At 47.6% G+C, this 19153-nt stretch overlaps 1 protein-coding gene across 1 annotated transcript; it reads left to right on the top strand.

Annotated features, from left to right (window-relative positions):
- Positions 1-2152: 2152 nt before the first annotated feature.
- RGR (retinal G protein coupled receptor) lies at positions 2153-12925 on the top strand. Its single transcript, XM_079136780.1, has 7 exons — positions 2153-2258; positions 3992-4148; positions 5178-5299; positions 8233-8386; positions 9688-9805; positions 11923-12036; positions 12453-12925. Exons 1-7 carry the CDS (start codon positions 2180-2182, stop codon positions 12582-12584), a joined length of 876 nt encoding a protein of 291 aa, XP_078992906.1. The 5' UTR covers positions 2153-2179; the 3' UTR covers positions 12585-12925.
- Positions 12926-19153: the final 6228 nt, after the last annotated feature.

Raw genomic sequence — 19153 nt, 5'->3', positions numbered from 1 at the left:
AGGTGATGAAGGCATTAGAAAGGGCTCTCTGGGTTCAAATCCTAGCTCTTCCATTTAGAGGCCATTACTTTAGGTGAGGTATATCATCTCTCTTGGCCTCTGTGTTCACATTTGACAAAAGTAAGTGAAGTTAATCCACCCAAGTTCAACAACCCAAGCTTCCCAGGTCTTGACTTCCTGTGGGAACAGAAGCTCTCTCACAAGAAGTAAATACTGAGTTTTGCTGGCACCTCTTCAAGAAGGAGCTGGAAAGACTGATATTTTAGGAAGACCTCAGATGTCTCCCATGGCCTCAGGAACTATGCCAGTGTGTTGGACAAATATCTCCTTCCCATGAAAACCCTATGGATGCTCAGAACGTTGTGGTCTCAGCTGGGCCCTTCTGGACATTACCACCAATGCCAAAGACAAGAGGTAAGAGGCAAGATCTCTCCTCTACTCAAAGCACCATACTCTCAGGAGGGTCCCAGAACAGTATCTCACAGAGTTTTTGGAGAATACACTTTATATTTTTTTCTGTTTTCCCCTCTGCTAACTTCTTCCTAATAAATCTACTCAAGATGCCAATGGGGACCAAGTCAGGGGTGATTCCAAGTAGTAGACACTTTGGTGACTCATGCATTCATTCTTCATGTTTGATTCCAAGGTTTGCTCTTTGGTGAGCTTGCCCTACCTGGGTCTTCCCCAAACCAAAAGACCAACCCCATTCATTGCCTCTTTGCTGTCCTTCCCTTTTTGTGTCTGGGATGCCTTCCCTCGATCTCTTATCCATCAGATCTCTACCCATTATTCCCAGACTCACCCTTCTTTCTTTTCTCTCATGAAGTCATTTGAGATCTTGCAGACATGAAAAGAAGATGGACATAGATATTATCTAACAAGAAGTCTAGAAAGAGCAGGGAAGACCCTGGAGGATGTGACTATGAGCTCAGCCTTGAGGGATGATGAGGCTCAGACATCAATGGAGATTCATGAAAGGAAAGGTCTGGGAAATGAACACTCTCAGAACAGAATGAGTTGCAGGACCCAAGAGAATCAGGTATCAATGAAAAGTGCCTGAGCTACAGGAACAGGAGATAGGGCTTTTGTTCCAATTACATCCTCGCATCATAGCATTTCCTCGGACTGATTATTAACTGCCGTTAGCTTCCATTTCCTTATCTGAAATAGAAAAGATAATAGTATCTAATTCATGGAGTTTTTTTTAGTCTTTAGGAATCATCAGAAGATTCTTTAGTAGGGTGGCTGACCTCAATAAACATTAGCTGTAATTCTATTAGCCCTCTGGGATTTCTTTATCTGAAAATGAGTTAAGTTGCACTAGATCAGTTTCCTGATGCAAATTTCACCATGAGCTAGGGCATAACTTGTACTAAGAACCTCATTTGTTAGAAGCCCAATCTCTCAGTGAGTCATGGGGCCACTTATAAGAAGACAGCAGTTCATCATTCCAAACCAGAGTCCTGCTAGATTTTTTTGTACTTTTGTAGCCCAAAGGCTGTATGACAAGAAGCACAACCCTGAAATCTATGTCCATGATGTGTTCTTCTACTAAGGAATTAGGACAGGCGATGGACAAAAGATGTTTACATTGCAAATAAGGAAACTGAGAAGACACTATTGGTCCTACTCCAAGGCATGTAGTTAGTGGAAGATTCAGAGCCAGAACCCAGGCTGTAGTTCCAGAAGAGGTTCTTTCTATGACAGCACGTGACTTTCAAACCTCAACCTTTCTACATGCACGTGATCATATGGACATGCACGCATGCATGCACACACACAAACACACGGGCACTCAGCAACTATGAACACAGGAGAGCATGGCTCCTCTCCAATTCTCAGGAACAGCTGCGGCTCCAATCCCTCCTTCCACTCCCCTGCCATGATTATGCAACTCTTTTCCAATTCAGCTCTCAGCCACACACCATTTGGATTCCCAGACCTTAATCCTGCCCAGTGGGGCTGAAATGAATGAGACAGGGCTCCATTCTGGCTCACAAAGGCTGCACTGTCCAACTGGTGAATGGTTTTCTTTTGCGTGAGCCAAGAGGACGAATTAGACGGGGGAGGTAGAAACAAGGAGTTCAAGGTCTAGCATAATAACCTGCATGTGCCAGCACGGGGAACGGTCCTTTAAAAGGGAGGGGCCAGGCTTTGGGGAGCCAGAAAAAGAGCAAGGATGGCAGAGACTGCAGCCCTGCCCGCAGGCTTCGGGGAACTCGAGGTGCTGGCGGTGGGGACGGTGCTGCTGGTGGAAGGTGAGCCAGGCAGAGCCTGGGGTGGAGCAGGGGCCCAGCAGTTTCTTGGAACCCAGGTCACAGCTATGGAGCTGGGAAGGAGGGTGCCCCAAATGCAGCTGAGGTATCATGTCATCCTGACTGCCTGCTTATATGTGCCTGAACCTAGAAGGTCCTCTCATGGCTTCCCTATAGGATGCAGAGTGCCAGCTAGAAGCCAAGAGAAAGCAGCCAGGTAGGGATGAGAAAGGGAGAGATTTTGTAGCAGTGTTGGGGGCATATAACTACCCAGAGATGACCAAAAACCAGGCTTAAGGCTCTTCATGTCTCTCTAGGCAGGAGAAAATTTAATCCAGTCCCTTCTTGCTAAGAATCCCATGAAATGTTAGCCTCCAAGAAGACTCTGGAGACAGCTCAGCAGAGCAGCTCTCTGTGTGACTGGTACCAAGTCACTTCAGCTCTCTGACTCTCAGTGAATGCCTTGACATTCTAAATGGGTGGTTGCCAAGGTTAAATGGGGTCACAAGTATAAAACGTTTGTCTAGATAGAAACCCAGGAAAGACACCAGGATGTTCATTAACTTCTGTTCCCTCCAGCCCACCATTCCTTCTACCATGTCTCCTCCCACAGCCCTGGGTATGGCCCCTAAAGGGATCCTTGAGAAGCCCACCTCTACTCAGAGTCCCTGAAACACTCCATGGGGCTGGAGCTAGAAACTATGTCAACCCTAGAACTAGGCTGACAGGGAATAGAGTTCATGTTCAAAGCACATTCAGAGAAGTAATTAGCGCATTTTCTTACCCATTGAGAACTGACAGTGGAGAGGAAGTGACATAAACCTGGTCCTAGAGGCCCTGTACACCATTTTCTGGTGGCCCCATTTCATTTCCCTCTTTTCTAGGTATGCTATATTCTAGCATCCCTCCATGACCTCAAATATGCTGGAAAATTTTACCCCTTTATGTCTTTGCATGTGTTCCTCCCTCATTCTGGAATGTTCTTCCATGCACCATCCTTTGGATAAATGCTCCCAAAGTTTTCAAGTCAGGATCTCTCCTTGCTCCTCCATTTTGATAGGGAAAGAAGGCAAGGTTTAGAAATTTCAAGGGACAGCAAGTGAGTAACCAAGCTGCAATTCAAGGTCAGGTTTCTCTGCCACCAGAAAACACCTCAAGTTCACCTCACTGACTGGTGTCCTGTTGCAGCTCCTAGCTCTAATGTCAACTCTTCCTCTCCAGACTCCCCATGGTGTTGCTCCACCAACCTTGGAGAAGGCATTTTGGAATCCAAAAGACTTGAGTTGTAGTCCTAGCTCCACCATTTGCTAACTGTGTACTTAGGGCATGTTAGCTAGCATCTCTGAGGCTGTTTCCTAACTGTAAATGGAGTGGAGAGTATGCAAAAGAAGACAGAATGAGATGGTCCATTAAAGTGCTTTTCAGGGAGCCCAGTACCTCCTGGATGCTGAGTGCTTGTCGGTGGTTGTGAATGTTAGAGCATGAATCATGCTGTATAGCACCATCTTCTTCGTCTGTCTTCCCATGGGGCTGTGTTGCTAGAGGGCAGGGTGTGAGACTTACAGCTTTCAGTATTCAAGGGTCAGTCTGCTTCAGTAGCATTTGATAAATTGCACTGAGAGAACTGCTGAGCATGAAGGGGGGAAGTTGCCAAAGGTCCATCAACCCCTGGACCCTGGTTCTGATCCAAGGTGGGCCTCACCAGCCCAGATGCCAGCCCCTGCCCTTCCTTTCAGCTCTCTCTGGTCTCAGTCTCAATGGCCTGACCATCTTCTCTTTCTGCAAGACCCCGGAGCTGCGGACTCCCAACCACCTGTTGCTGCTGAGCTTGGCCCTGGCGGACAGTGGAATCAGCCTGAATGCCCTCATTGCAGCCATATCCAGCCTCCTCCGGTACCAGGCCCCTCTGCAGTCCACTGGCTCTGGGGCCCTGCCTGGGGCCTGACCTAGGGGAACTGGGTAGCCAGGCCAGAACCTATAGAAAACTGACCCAAGAGCAAAGGGTGGGCAGGGTGAACTGGGTTAAATCCAAATTCCAGATTATCCCTGCAGAGCCACAGCTAATTTTCTGGAACACAGGGGTTACTCAAACTCAACCAATGGGATGGCAGACTGTTGGGGTGAAGAACGTGCCCTGTAACAAGTAGCCTAGGTTTGAATCATTTCCAACTCTGAGCTACTTCTGTAAATTGCATATTATTCCCTAATTCATACGGGTGGTTTGAAGTATTGACTTTAATTATTTGCAAATAGCTCAAAACAATTCTTTCCACCTAGGAAGCCCTAAATAAGTGTTTGTGAAAGCCAACAGGGTTTTGACTAGTGTCTAATACATCAGTACGTGCAAACCTGGGTCTTCCCACATGGCTCAGAAGATGTGTTTGTAAGATTGTTTTCTTAAGCAAAGGGAACATTCTGTCAGGTTTGAGGCACTATGAAGGGAGGCTGAACCCACCCGGGTATGAATACTCAAGGCTGACCAGTCTGTGGGGTCTGAATTGGATGCTCCACCCTTTGCTTGTCCATGGGGCAGAGGGTTGGGAGACCCAGGGTCCATGCTCTAGCTTTGTCTTCACCGTGGACCGTGTCTCAGTACCTTTACCTCCCCGTGCCTCCCTTTCCCCACCTATAGAAAAAAGGACATGAGCTCTCCTATGGTGAAGGCATCTGATGGCGCAGAAAGACTCTTTGGTCCAATCTTGATGCAGGAAAAGTTGCAGGGAATTTGCATCGGGCTCTACCCCTTCCACTGGGTGACTTAAGCTCAAAGACCCCAGCACCTTCCCAGGAAAAACGAAGATAGTAAGGCCCTCTTTGGAGTAGTGGGACCAACATTCAGGAAACTTCCAAGCTGTTTCGGGGCAGGTTTGGGGGTAGGAGGGATGGAGGGGCATAGTAACTTGTGTCGCGTGTCTCCCACAGGCGCTGGCCCTATGGCTCTGAGGGCTGCCAGGTTCATGGCTTCCAAGGCTTTGTGACAGCATTGTCCAGTATCTGCGGCTGCGCGGCCATCGCCTGGGGGCGCTATCACCACTACTGCACCCGTATGTCCCTGAGCTCAGGAGTGGAGGGACTCCCTGCAGTGTGGGAGGATAAGAGACAGGGAGGGGTGAACAGAACTAAATTCTGCCCAGGAACTTAGTGATGGGTTTCCCAGCACAGGGAGTGCGGGTGGGTAGGGGTGTACCTGTGTATAGGATGTGGACAAGCATTTCAAGGAAGAAGGGAGGGTGGGAGAGTGTGCAACAGACCTGTTTTGAGGCACGTGTTGAAAAGATGGCCTCTGCCTTTGCTGCAACCTTAGGCAAGTCAGGGATCCTCTCTGAACCTTAGTCTTCTCCTCTGCAAGATGATTTTAATAATCGACCTCACAGTTTTATTTTGTAAATCAGATGAGATCATGGATACACAAAATGTCCTTGCAGTTGGGCAGTGTTGGAGATAAAGGGAGGTGAAGGGAGATAGTGCATGAGTGTGTGTGTGTGTGTGTAACGGGGCATGTGACCTAGAAACTCACCCTTCCACAGGGCCTCTGCTATGCCAGAGTTTCATGGAGACTAGTTCCAGTTCTAGATTTCCCAAGTTCCCAGGTTGCATTGTCAAATGACAGCATCATAATTAGCCATGTCAGTGGTCAGTGTGCCACCTGTTCACCTGTTCTGCTTTTACCTGATATTTTTTCCAAACAAGCATCTCACCACACTCTTATTTTTTTTTCTTTTTTCTTTTGCTTTTTTTTTTTTTTTTTTTACACTAAGCATTGAACCAAGGGCCCTTTAACACTAACCTATGTTTCCAGCTCTTTTAAGTTTTTTTTTTTATTAAATTTTGAGATGGACAGGGCCTCACTAAATTGCCCAGGCTGGCCTCCAACTTTCAATCCTCCTGCCTCCACCTCCCAAGTAGCTGGGATTATACAAGTGTCCACCAACAAGCCCAACTAACTCTCAAACTTTTAAAAACCCACTTAGTCTTATTTCAGATATTATCTGTGAAATCACAGGTTTAATGTTCTTATAGTTTTAATGCACATTAAAATAAAAATCTTTCACCACCAGAGGTACAAAAACATGCTTTGAGAAGCTGTACATCAGCTAACCCTCCAGCTTGCAGCCTAAAAAACAGAGGCACAGGGAAGTTAAGCAGCTTGCCCAGTGTCACACAGTAAGTAGAAAAGGGCTAGAATTGAGTGTGGACCAGATGCATCCAGAGGAAGTTGCTCCCTTTAATAACCTAGCTCCAAGTCCTGAGCTGTGGATCCACCCAAAATGGAGGCCACCCTGGGGTCCACAGTCAGTACAACCTTGGGCCCTGGGCATGGCCCATTTGGAATTTTCACATCTGCCCCTTGGGGCAGACACACGCCTGGCAGCAGTGTCACTGAACCTCGTGGGTGTCTCCTGTCACATGTCTCTCTCCAGACCAAAATCTGCCTTTGTCCTTTTGGTTTTCAGTGGCAGTATGTTAGCCTCTCCTGCCCTCATGGCCATGAGGTACCTCTCCCACCACTTGCACCCTAACACTTGCCCCCAAAGTCCCTTGAGCCACCTCCCATCCCCTCCCCACCCCTCTGCCAGGCACACACATACCACCTCCTTCTAAGGGAGCAACAGGCTTCTCCACTTCATTCCTATACCAGGATCTCAGACCAAAGCCCTTCCTGCCCTGGAGGGTGCAAGACAGCGGATGAAGACAGGAGAGGGGGAAGGAGGAGGTCTGAGCTCACCTGCTCCATGACACGGTGGCTTTGGGCATCTGTTTCTGATGCTGAAGATCTTGTCACCACATGTGGGTCAAGACGGTTATTGACGACTATGCCCACACTGGGGGTGGAGGGCGTCTTAGTCTGCCTGGGCTGCTGTAACAAAACTTATCACATCGGGTGGCTTTAATAACAGAAATTTATATCTTAGAGTTCTGAAGACTGGAAGTTTGCGATCAGGGTGTCAGCATGGCCGGGCTCTAGCAAGGTCCCTCTTGCAGAGGATCACCTTCCTACTACATCCTCACAGGGAGGACAGCAAGATCATCTCTCTCATGTCCCTTGTTATAAGGACACTAATTTCTCCATGGGGGCTCTACCATCATGACTCATTATATTTCAATGCCTCTTTCAATGCCATAACACTGGGAGTAGGGCTTCATCACATGAAGTGGGGATGGGGGACACAAGCCAGGGAGCACATCAAAGCCAACTCCATCTGGGGCCATATCTGGAAAAGCAAAGTGTTGACTGTAGGAGGTTGTAGATCAGCTCTTCTCACTCACCAAGCTCCATCTGGACTCTTGTCTACAAAGAAACATGGCCAATAAACCCCAGACGGAGGAGGGCCTTAAGAAAGGCATTCTGAACCAGGTCCAGGGAAGGGAAGAGTGAATGAAGCTGCAGCAAAGATGGAGTTTGCAAGGAGGGAATAATAGGATGTCTTGTCAGTGGGGCTGGACCAGAGCCAGAGAGGCTGTTGGGACCTGGCCTCTGCTAATGGGCCTGAGATGGAACCCCTGTCTCCGAATTGGGAGTTCTCAGATGGTTTGCTGGAAGCAGAGACCAGTTGCTTCTGAGCAAGAGCTGAAGACAGTGGAGAGTCCACACTTCCAAGTTCCCGCGTCACTGCGCCCACCTGAACCACTGCGCATGTTTCATCCCTGGTCTTGGCTGTAAGAAACACCTCTGTTCCGTCACCACTCCCTGCTTCTCTCTATTCTCTGAAGAAGATTGCACAGAACGTCTACTGGGAGACCTTCGCCATCCAATGTCTCTTTTGTTCTTCACAAGGATCCTCTGAGGCAAGAATTATCATTCCCATTGTGGAGGAGAAAACTGAGGTTCAGAGAAGCCCTTACCTTGCCTGAGGCACCAAGCTATAGAATCAGAGCTAAGAGTTAGCGAGACTCTATGTGAACGTGAAGTTTGTTCTTTCTCACTTGGTCAAGATAGCTCCTCTCACAACCCCCTCTTTTCCTCTGTCTCATACAGGCAGCCAGCTGGCATGGAACACAGCCATTCCCCTGGTGCTCTTTGTGTGGCTGTCTTCTACGTTCTGGGCAGCACTACCCCTCCTGGGCTGGGGCCACTATGACTATGAGCCCCTGGGGACATGCTGTACCCTGGACTACTCCAGGGGGGACAGGTGAGGTGGGAGGAGCAGTTTCAAAGCTTACTTCCATGGGAATCTTGGCTTTGAGATCCTGTGACAAGGTTGTCCCAGTTGAATAATCCAAATTGAGAAAACCGGCATTTGTCAGAAAACCTCAACTCCTTAATCATGATGTCCACTTACAGGCTGACATTGGGACTGAGGAAAGCCCATTCTGGAGACTGACCAGGTGATGGGAATGTTATACAAATTGGGACCCAGAGTCGAGCCGGAGAAGGGGCACCATGCAATGAGCCCTTTGCTTCTATGGATGGTAACAGTGGTGAAGCCTGCCACTCCTTGGTCGTCTTCAGCACAGACCATTTTCCTGGCTCTGACTTCATAGATTTCTAGAGGGATCCAGGCCCTTAGTTCAGAAGACTCAAAGAATGTCAAGGCCTTTGTAGTGGGAGGGACCGCGCTGCATGGAGATCAATTCTAGGAATTCCCTGAGCATTCTGTGAGCCAGTCCCTGGAGAGAGAGAGAACTGAGTGCTCCCCACTATCACAGAGGCTGTGTTCTAGTACTGCCCCATCCATGTGGCTACCTTTAGGGACTACCTTGGGGAGTTGGTCACATGGCTCCACCCTCCCTTCTATTACTACCAAAGCTGTATTGAATTCCCTCCTTCCCAAGTGATGTTTAATCATGAAGTGTCTGCACCTGATGACAAGCTTCCCAGGTGAAACCTACCTGAGAAGCTGGGCTTCATCCCTGTAGGGCATTCCTCAGCTGGGCTCCAGCCCTTCTGGAAGCCCTTCCTCCCACCCCTCCGTAGTGAACATCTCCAAAGTGTCCCTTGGATCATCTTCCCTTCATGAAATGAAAAATGAGTGAGTCCCACCTGTTCCTGGTCATCACCTCCCTCTGACCACTACCTGAGTCCCCAGGCTCTTCTATGGTCCTTTCAATGATTTCCTCAGTGACACTGTATCCAGTCTCTTCCTCATTCACAGGCTCCATTCAAATGCCTGTACCTAGAAACCCCCTTGACTCTTCCTTCCTCCTGGTCCATCTCCCAACCTAAAGTGTTCCCTTCTTCATGCCTGGGGAACAGTCAGGTGAGTGGGCCTGAGCACTTGAACCTGAAGGAGGCCTCTTCCCCATCTCAGCTCCTTGGCTCCTAAGGACGTTGCAGCTCCCTGGCTGCTGAAGAGAATTCAGATGGGACCAGGAGCGATTGCACTCTGAGCATTTATGAATGGGAGCGGCTGCCCTCCTCTGACTCTCTGGTACAGAGGTGGCTGACCATTCCTGAGAGCTGACTCCCACTCCTCCACCCTTCTACCTGCAGAAACTTCATCAGTTTCCTCTTCACCATGGCCTTTTTCAATTTCCTGATGCCTCTTTTCATCACCCTCACATCTTACCGGCTCATGGAGCAGAAATTCGCAAGGAGTGGCCACCTCCAGGTAAGGATTCTGCCCAGAAAACCCTCAGTCCTTCTCAGGTATACTCAGGGCTATGCATGATGTGATAGGTGTTCTCAGGGTTTTTGTGTGTGCAATGATCAGGAGAAAATTCATCTGCGTAGCCATAATGTTAGGACTTGAAACTATCCTCCCCATGTTCAGAGTGCCAAGGCCTGGGGAGCAAAGACCAGAATGGCTCAGATTTACCCAGACCCTCTTCCGCTGAGAGTCCAACTCTCCCTGCAGGACACCATCCATGCTGTTACATTCAATTCTTCCAGAGGACTTGAGGCTTAGCACAAAATTACAGACTCTCTAAATGCTACTTTTAAATTGCTTTGAGATGTTTAATTTAATCACAGTCACGGGCTGTTACCCACAACATAAAGTCACACCTGCAAGCACATTCGTCCAAGAAAAACGTTGCTTCAATATAAGCCCTCCTGGCCATTTCTGGATGTCTGCATTAATGTTCACTTTCTGTAGTTTGTTACCTGGACAATTTAGCAAATGAGTTCTCACAAGCAGCCAAGACTTTTTAAAAAGTATTAGCAATATTTTATATGCATTGTCATTTCATCTTTGTGACCACTCTCTGAGAATGGAAGTCTTTATTCTCCCTATGTCACAGATTGGATTGAGGTTAGAGGCAAAGGGAGATTAGCCAAGCAACTCACCCAAAGCCACACACCTAGAAAGAGCAGGTCTGGGGCTCCACCACCTAAGTTCTCAATTATAGGCATAAAAGAAATGTTCATTTTATTAAAACATTTTACCTGCCACTTCATTATTTTTTCCTGTGAATTGGAAAAGGATTCTAAAAACTGATTTTAGCTGGAGACCCACATTTCTCTGAGGTCATAGGAGGAGGGTGGGGGTTTCACTGGGACCAGAATCCAAGTCCCTGGGCTCCCAGCTCCCTGCTGGCACAGGCATGGCCTCCCAGGCTGTCCTCCACTCTGCTCACCCCAACCTGTCTGAATATGCAGAGTCACCACATTTCTTCCAGTTTTGATCAGTCAAAGACAAGACTGTCACCATGACTTTGCCATTTTCCCCACTGACTTTAAATCACCAGCTCTAGTAGCATCAGCAGTGGTCACCATGCCTGGGGCCCACGGACCTCAGGCTGAGCTGAATGGTTTCTGGAGATGACATGGTCTCCCGTAGGGGTTCCAATTTGTCATTCAGCTTCAGCCTGTCCCCAGGAGACTCCATCAGTGCTAAGCACCCTGTTTCCCCCACTTCCCACCCCCCACCCAAATGAGGGACAATTCAAGAGAAAAAGAAATGTCTCCTGGTCAACATAGTTTCAAAATCCAACATTGAAGAAAATGTGCCCTCTTCCAACTTAAGTCACCTTCTTTGTTAAAAAGACATAGCAATGAGAGAAAAAAGGTAGTGATATTCTGCGTTGATTTTAGTAAACAGTAAAAGACATCCTGAAATTAGATCTTGATTTGTGCACCCTCTTGTGGCCACAGGTGATATCATAGTTTAACCTATAACCCCTGTGTGGCCCACTATCCAGGCCTGCTCTGCTTTTCAGTTGTATCTCATACTGTGAAAACCTTTGACACAGACAGGTCAGTCTTACCAGATGGCTACAACTGCTGAAGGCAAGCTGGTCCTGGTCTTGAAGTCTGAAGGCAGCTCAGCCTGGGACCCTTGTATACACTGTCTTTGGAGCCCAGGATTCCTCCCACCACAGTGCTGTGAACTGAACCAAGGGCTTCAGGCATGCTAGGCAAGCAATACACTACTGAGCTCCCTCCCCAGCCCCAGGATTCCTCATAAAGAGCAGAGACCTAGAAGGAAGCTTATTGTCTTTCCCTACCCGCCAGTGCCTACTTCCAGGGAAGTCAAGTATTGCCAAGGCATTTTACAGACAAGGCAACTGAGGTTAAGTAAGTTCAAGTAATAGGCTTAGGGTCACCTTAAATGACCTGAAATAGCAGAGAGGCCCATCAGGTCCCAAGTTCCTATTCAGGCCTGGCTTCTTCCTGAAACCTGGTCCAGGTTGCTGAGAGCCCCTGAGTACAGAGCTGGTCTCCCTGCCCACCCAGAGTTGTGGCCACCTGAAGTGAAATGATGCCTCCTGTGACAATTTCTCCCAGGTGAACACCACTCTGCCAGTCAAGCTGCTGCTGCTCGGCTGGGGCCCCTATGCCCTCCTGTACATATACGCAGCCATCGTGGACGTGAGCTCCATCTCCCCCAAACTGCGGATGGTATGGTCACTTCCAAGCCCCAGAGAACCCTCTGCATTGTTTTCTTTTCTTTGTCTCACCCCATCTCTCCTGTTAGCTTTCTGGCCTCTGTATCAGTCTCTCTTTCTCTCTCTCTTTGCCTCTTCCTTTGGAGTGTTCATAATGCACATCTCCTGGGCCACACCAGGCTGAGATGACAGGGACAGATAGCCAGAGGGTGAAATTGACCCTCAGGTGGGAAGTGTATTCCTATGGGGTTCCATGAGCCATGCATCATCCTCCAACTAGTGGGGGAAGGCTCCAGGGCTGCAGAATCAAGCCGAGGACAAATGATCAGCAGATAGTTGCAGGGGGAGAGGAACTAGAGTTTCTAAGTGGGACCAGGGAGGGAAGTAGAGGCTTTGAAGTGTCTTTTCTGGATTTTTCTGCAACAACAGGTACCTGCCCTCATGGCCAAAATGATGCCCACTATCAACGCCATCAACTATGCTCTGCGCGGTGAGATGTTCTGCAGAGGAATCTGGCAGTGCCTCTCACCACAGAGGAGCAAGCAGGACCGAACCCAGTGAGCCTATCTGAGGGGCTGCTTAGACCCAGGCCCATTCCTGCCACCCTGGACTGAGACCCTGCCAGGAGGCTGCCCCAGAATCCTGCCCAGCAGCCTCAGACGCCAAGTCCCAGACATTCATTTACCAGCCCCAGTGATCCTGTTGAGCCTGGCCCTAGGCTGGACACAGGGATGTAGAGAGACCCCAAGGTGCATGAAAAGAGGGTCATCATATCCCCCATCACCAAGGCTAATAGACCTTGGGAAAGTCACTCTCTGTCCCATGAGTTACCTAATCCCTAACATAAAGATATAGATATGAACTTGCAGGGTTGTATGAAGCTTGAACAAGATAACATGTATTCACCATGCTCATAGAAAATGCTCATTAAAACAGAGCTATTGGTATACGCTTTGACCAGACCCTCCAGGACTCAGAGTCTTACACAGAAAGGAGAAAACCCCTGGGGTTTGCTTTCGGGAGCTTGACCCAGGCTGCTAGCATTCAATACCATTTATTAATTCATGATCCAACACCAGCAACTTACTGTCCCTGCACCTGTGTCCCAGCTGGTGAAATGAGATGACAGTCATGGTGACCTGACTGCACAGATAGGGCCAGAAAATTATCTGCAAGTCAAACACTCCCTGAGAGTTAGCCACCAGCACGTATCAGTCAGAGCCAGCTCCTGGATATATGGGGCTTAGCCTGCAAAATACTTCAAAATGGGGATTAGTTGCCAATATTTAAAAATCTGAATAATTTATTTAAAGCTCCAGAGGTCAGAAGATGAGGCCCACCAGTTTTCCTGCCTCCCTAGTGGCAGCGTGCAGAGCTCAGCTTAGTTCTGCCCTTTGCCCAGTACACGTACTGTCCAGTTAGTGGCAGCTCATGTGTTCTCTGTAAAGCCCAGGTGCCTCTGGGTTTGTGACACTAATGCAGGGGTCCCCATTTATCCCTGGATGCATATCTGTACCTCCCACAGAGTCAGCACTTCAGGGAAAGGTGTGACCAGAGCACAGTCCCCGGTGAACCCATTGCTCTAGAGGAAGATGGCAATGACTGGCAGGGTGATGGAAGGGCAGCTGGCTCAGGCCCCACGGAAGCAAGAAGAAAGCAGCATCCCATCAGACTGAGGGGACAAATAGAGAAGTGTCCAGGCATGGGGGCGGGGTGGTCATGCAAACAGTATTCGGTGTCCCTGTGGACCAAAATCTGCCTCTCAGTTTCACGCATCCAGGAAGTCAGACCACATATCCAAAACTCAAAAGAAGTTTTCACCAAACAGGGGTTCTTCTTTTTATTTTGCAAAAAAAAAAAAAAAAAAAAAAAAAAAAAAAAAAAAAAAAAGCAGGTAGAGAGGGGAGGAGCAGCAACCTCTCTACAACACGGTTTCCTCCACCATGTCCTATGCCAGGTGCTTTGGAAAGACAATGCCCCTGGCACACTCCAGGATCCCCCAAGCATCCTTGTGGGCTCTGGAGTGATGGCAGGAAAGCAAAATCTCAGTGGCTAAACCAGAGCTGCACTCACACTGGCTGAAGAGATGACCAGGGAAATGACCAGAGGTTGACCCTCCTCCCACAGCCCAGAAGGTCTTTGTTGGGCACCTGCCCTTCATTCCACCATTAGAGACACTAACCCCCTGAGGGTGGATAAGAGAACAGGGTGAGAAGAGAAGGAAGATGACCTTTCCAGAGACGGGGTGCAGACACGAGGAGGCTGAAGACACAGCAAAAGTAGACAGTGTCAGCATTTTCCAAAAGCCAGACCTGGATCCTTAAAAGAAGGAAAACAGGCCAAACAGATCAACATCCTAACCTGTGCTCAAAGGAGAAGTGGGGAGGAAGGCAGGTTGGCCAGGCCATTGCCAGGGATACTTTCAGCTCAAGCCCTTCCTGCTGGAGGCTTGCTGGAGGAGAAGGGTGGACTGAGGCCTCTCCACCCTGGCCTGGGTTGGTAGTAGGTGGGAAGGGCTTAATCAGCAGCGTGTGGAGACAGCCAAAACCCTACTGAAGCTTTTCACTTTCAATGCCCGAGTCTGCCCACAACTCCAAATCTCAGTCATGAAATGACTTTAGGGAACCTCAAGGTTTCCTTTAGGAAACCTTAAGGTTTTCTGCCTATGTCCCAAAGCAGTTTTAGGATCTTGTGTTCCCTGTGGATGGGCCCCTGTGCCCTCCTTCCTGCCAACCTCTAGCACCCTGCCCTGCCGTGCATACAGCAACTCGGCTCCCGTTGGGTCAAGTGGGATGAAGGAAGTGGCCAAGTGCCACTGGAGGTCTGCCTCCCTACAGGCCCTTGACCCAGATGCTGAGCTTGGACAGAAATCAAAGCCTGCCCATCGCTGGCACTTGGCCAGGACCTGACAGCTGTTAGGCCACAGCATCCAAAGACCTAGAACCTCCTCAGGCTCCCTGTGATCTGCCCAGCCCCCAGGGTGGATTCACCCCCCCTCAGACTGTTATTGCTTTTAAAAATGAACATGAATCACTTTTACAATCAGAAAAACACTCCAAGAAAAAAGTCATCACCACCTCTGTGCTCGAGTGTTCCTTTCCTGGACACTTGCCTGCATCTGATTTTTTTTTTTTTTTTTTTTTTTTTTTTTTTGGCGGTGCTGGGGATCAAACCCAGGGCCTTGTGCTTGTAAGGCAAGCACTCTACCAACTGAGCTACATCCCCAGCCCCCTGCATCTGATTTTGAAGAAAATCCCACCACCACCACTTCCTTTGCTTGCTGACCTTCCCCTCAGGCTCCTGTGAAGCAATTTAGAATCCTTTCTTGGGGAACCCTAGGTCTCTTTCCTCTATTCACTCATGTGTCCCCTTACTGCCACCTGGTAGCATAGTGCCCTGTCCCCTCACACGGACACACTGGGTTTGGAGGAAGCACAACAGCAAGGTCCCCTGCCCACACTATCAGCCACTGGCACCACTGTGTTCGCTCCAAGTCCCTGCACCCCAAGAGAACTAAGGCCACATCCTGGAAAGGAGAACAAGAAAAAGGAGAGAAACCTGAGCCCTGAGAAGTCAGGAAGGATGAAAACGACAGAGACTACGCCGGAGCCTCACCGTCAGAACTTGAGCTCTCCAGACATCACTGCGGAGTCCTGAGGAGCCATTCCAGACTTCCCCTCTGAGGCCCATTGGCTCAACCCATCCTGCTCCACTGAAAGAAAGTGCTCATACACAGACCTCCAGAATGCTTTTGGAAAGGGCCACAGGAGGAGGTGGGTTACCAGAGCCAGGCAAGCCAGGCTCCAGCAAAGCCACCTCCAGCAATCACCTCCTCATTTGTAAGCCAGCATCCACTTGGCCCCCATAAGCCCCATCTCTGTCACTTAGCTCTTGGTGGGGGATTCATCTAATACCTATTTAATGAGCAGCTGCTGTGTGCCTGACACCGTGGGCAGTGGGATGAGACCCCAGGAAGGTCCTTGCAGTTACCTCAGGAAAATGTCTATCACCTCTTCACCTTCTCATGGCATTTGCAAGTTAAAAAAAAAAAAAAAAATGTGCTAACAATGGGTAGGAAGTCACACATAGGAACTATGGTGCAATTGTGTCCAAAGAAGTGAAATCAGGCATACTAATAAAGGTTTTCAAGATAAGCCAAAGTTTCTTTCAGAATCTCTGCATGTCCTTACCTCAAAACTAAACCATTACCCTTCTATGCAGATAAATGAAACATAACCACTGAGCTTCATTATATTCTTGGTTCACAACAGAATTATCCTGACTTTCAATGCATAGCCCCTTTTAGTCCCATTCTGGATTTTTAAAAAATTTTCTGGGGTTTGACTGGGCACAGTGGCACACACCTGTAATACTGGAGATTCAGGAGGCCGAGGCAGGAGGATCTCAAGTTTGAGGCCAGCCTTGGCAATTTAGTGAGAACCTGTCTTAAAATTAAAAAAAATAAATAAAAAGGGCTGGAGGTGTAGCTCAGTGGTAAAGCACTACCAGATTCAATCCTCAGTACACACACACACACACACACAAAATCCTGGGGTTTAGATGGGGACGCGGTGGTGCACACCTGCAATCCCAGCTATTTGGGAATTTGAAGAAATCAGCTGAGGAAGCTGAGGCCAAGATCAGCTTGGGTTACTTAATAAGATCCTGTCTCAAGATCAAAAATAAAAAAGGGCTGGGAATGTAGTTTAGTCATAGATTACCCCTGGATTCAATCCCCACTACCACAAATAACAACAACAACTATAATAATAATAACTCTGGAATTTGACCTGAGAACTTAAATGCCACCATTCTTTCTTTTCTGTCCACATCTTTTTAAAAAATTTTTATTTGTTCTAATTAGTTACACATGACAGTAGAATACATTTATGCACTTTGATATATCATACATAAATAGGATATAATTTCTCATTTTTATGATTTACATGTTGCAGAATCACATTGGTCATGCAGTCATACATGTACATAAGGAAATGATGTCTGTTTCATTCTACTATCCTTTCTACCCCCATACTCCGATCCCTCCCTTCACTTCCCTCTACCTAAAGTAACTCTATTCTTCTCAAGCGTGCCCCCGCCTTGTTGTGAATTAGCATCTGCGTATCAGAGAAAAAAATCATCCTTTGGTTTTTTTGGAATTGATTTATTTTGCTTAGCATGATATTCTCCAACTTCTTCCATTTACTGGCAAATGACATAATTTCATTCTTTAAAACTGAATAATATTCCTTGTGTATATATACCACATTTTGTTTATCCATTCATCTGTTGAAGGACACCTCGGTTGGTTCCATAGTTTAGCTATTGTGAATTGAGCTGTTATAAATATTGATGTGGCTGTGTCACTGTAGTATGCTGTTGTTAAGTCCTCTAGGTATAGACTGAGGAGTGGGATAACTGGGTCAAATGGTGGTTCCATTTTGAGTTTTCTGAAGTATCTCCATACTGCCTTCCATACTGGTTGCACCAGTTTGCAGTCCCACCAGCAATGTATGAGTGTACCTTTTCCCTACATCCTCACCAACATTTATTGTTGCCTGTATTCTTAATGATTGTCATTCTGACTGAAGTAAGATGAAATCTTATTTCTAAGAAGAGTTTTTTTCTAAAATTCTTTTCTCCCACCAGGGAGAAAGACCACATGCATGCTCTCTGTGCTGTGACCAGGCTCTGGCCCTACCATCCCCTGGCTGGGTGGCTTTGGGAGCTGAGAACCCTCTTTGACCCAAACTCTCTGTCTCCCCAGTCTAAGTGGGCTCTGACAAGGGCAGAAATTTCCAAAATATCAAGCTTGTCTCTTTCGAACAAGATATCTGTTGTGAATAGAATGTTTATATGCCCTCAGAATTCATATATGGAAGCCCTAATCCCCAATGTAGCTGTATGTGGGTCTGACGTCTCTAAGGAAGTAAATTTAAAGGAGATCAGAGGGTGGAGCCCTAATCTTAGAGAATGTCCTTCAGAGAAGAGACACCACGGAAGGGAACTCTCTTCCTCCCCCTTCCCTGTGCATGCATCAGGGAAAGGCCACATAAGCACACAGTGAAAAGTCTGCCGTCTGCACCCCCAAGAGGGAGGCCTCCTTGACACCAACCCTGTCAGCACCTTCACCTCCTGCTTCCATCCTCTAAAACTGTGGGGGAAATACTTTTCTGTTGTTTAAGCAGCCCCATCTATGGTATTTTGTTATAGCAATGCTAGTGAATTAATGCAGCGCTCTATTAAATCTCATTGTTTAAAACAGACAACCATGGTGGGAAGGCCCCTCGCCATTGGAACAGCCGCTGCCACTTGTGCAGAACTCTGGGTTGTACCAAGCCCAACTTAAAAGGCATGAAATTAGACTCATAAGACCTTCTCATGTTCTAAGTAGTTGATTCTAGAGTGTATTTAAGTGTTTTAGCAAAGACATATAAATACAGTAGACTAATATCCCACACAACACTTTATCTTCTTGCTGAGACAATTTTCCCTAGGAGGGAAGGGGTTATGCATCCAATTGGTTAGCAAAAAAGTAAATATCAGATATTGCCTAAACCATAACCATATTCCTTCTTAAAGGCAAAGGAGATTCTGCAAATTTTCCATATATTATAAATAAATTCAACGGCAAGAAAATTGGCCTCATCTATTTATATATTTTTGTTACCACAAAAATGATGGGATTTTGCTCAAATACAAACTTTCTCTCCTTCCCACCACAACTGCCTCACTTCTGATGTTCCCTGTCTGAGGAAATATTGTTACTATCTGTCCTGTCAAATTAAGAGAAAAGGAGAGGAGGAAAGCTAATACTTCCATCAGGTCAAAGAAGTGCAATGCTTAGTAGATACCACAAGGTGGCAGTGCCCCCTCAAGGATAAATTCATCCTGGGTTACCAGCCTTGGTGGTGCCTATTTGAGAAACCTCCCAGAATGCAGAAGTCTCCTGGTAAGGCTGCAGGGGGCCCGGGGGTGGGGCTGTTGATCTCTCCAGGATCTTACACAAGCTTTCCTTTGTCTGCTCTTGGTGTAAAAGCCTGATGCCTAGCTTTTTCTACCTCAAGGGACAAAAGGATCTGCATCTCTCCTTGAAAGAAATGAAATTGCATACCCACTGTCCAGAGGGG

The sequence above is a fragment of the Sciurus vulgaris genome, assembly GCF_902686455.1.
Source record: "Sciurus vulgaris genome assembly, chromosome: 4".
Taxonomy (NCBI): Eukaryota; Metazoa; Chordata; class Mammalia; order Rodentia; family Sciuridae; genus Sciurus; species Sciurus vulgaris.
Note: the sequence above shows the minus strand (reverse complement) of the source record. Positions and strands in the feature narration are given on the sequence as shown.

Coding starts and splice junctions, on each gene's coding strand:
- RGR (XM_079136780.1), top strand. CDS start 2,180: ATGGCAGAGACTGCAGCCCTGCCCGCAGGCTTCGGGGAACTCGAGGTG. Junction 2,259..3,991: donor GACGGTGCTGCTGGTGGAAG/GTGAGCCAGGCA, acceptor CCTTCCTTTCAG/CTCTCTCTGGTCTCAGTCTC. Junction 12,037..12,452: donor TCTCCCCCAAACTGCGGATG/GTATGGTCACTT, acceptor CTGCAACAACAG/GTACCTGCCCTCATGGCCAA.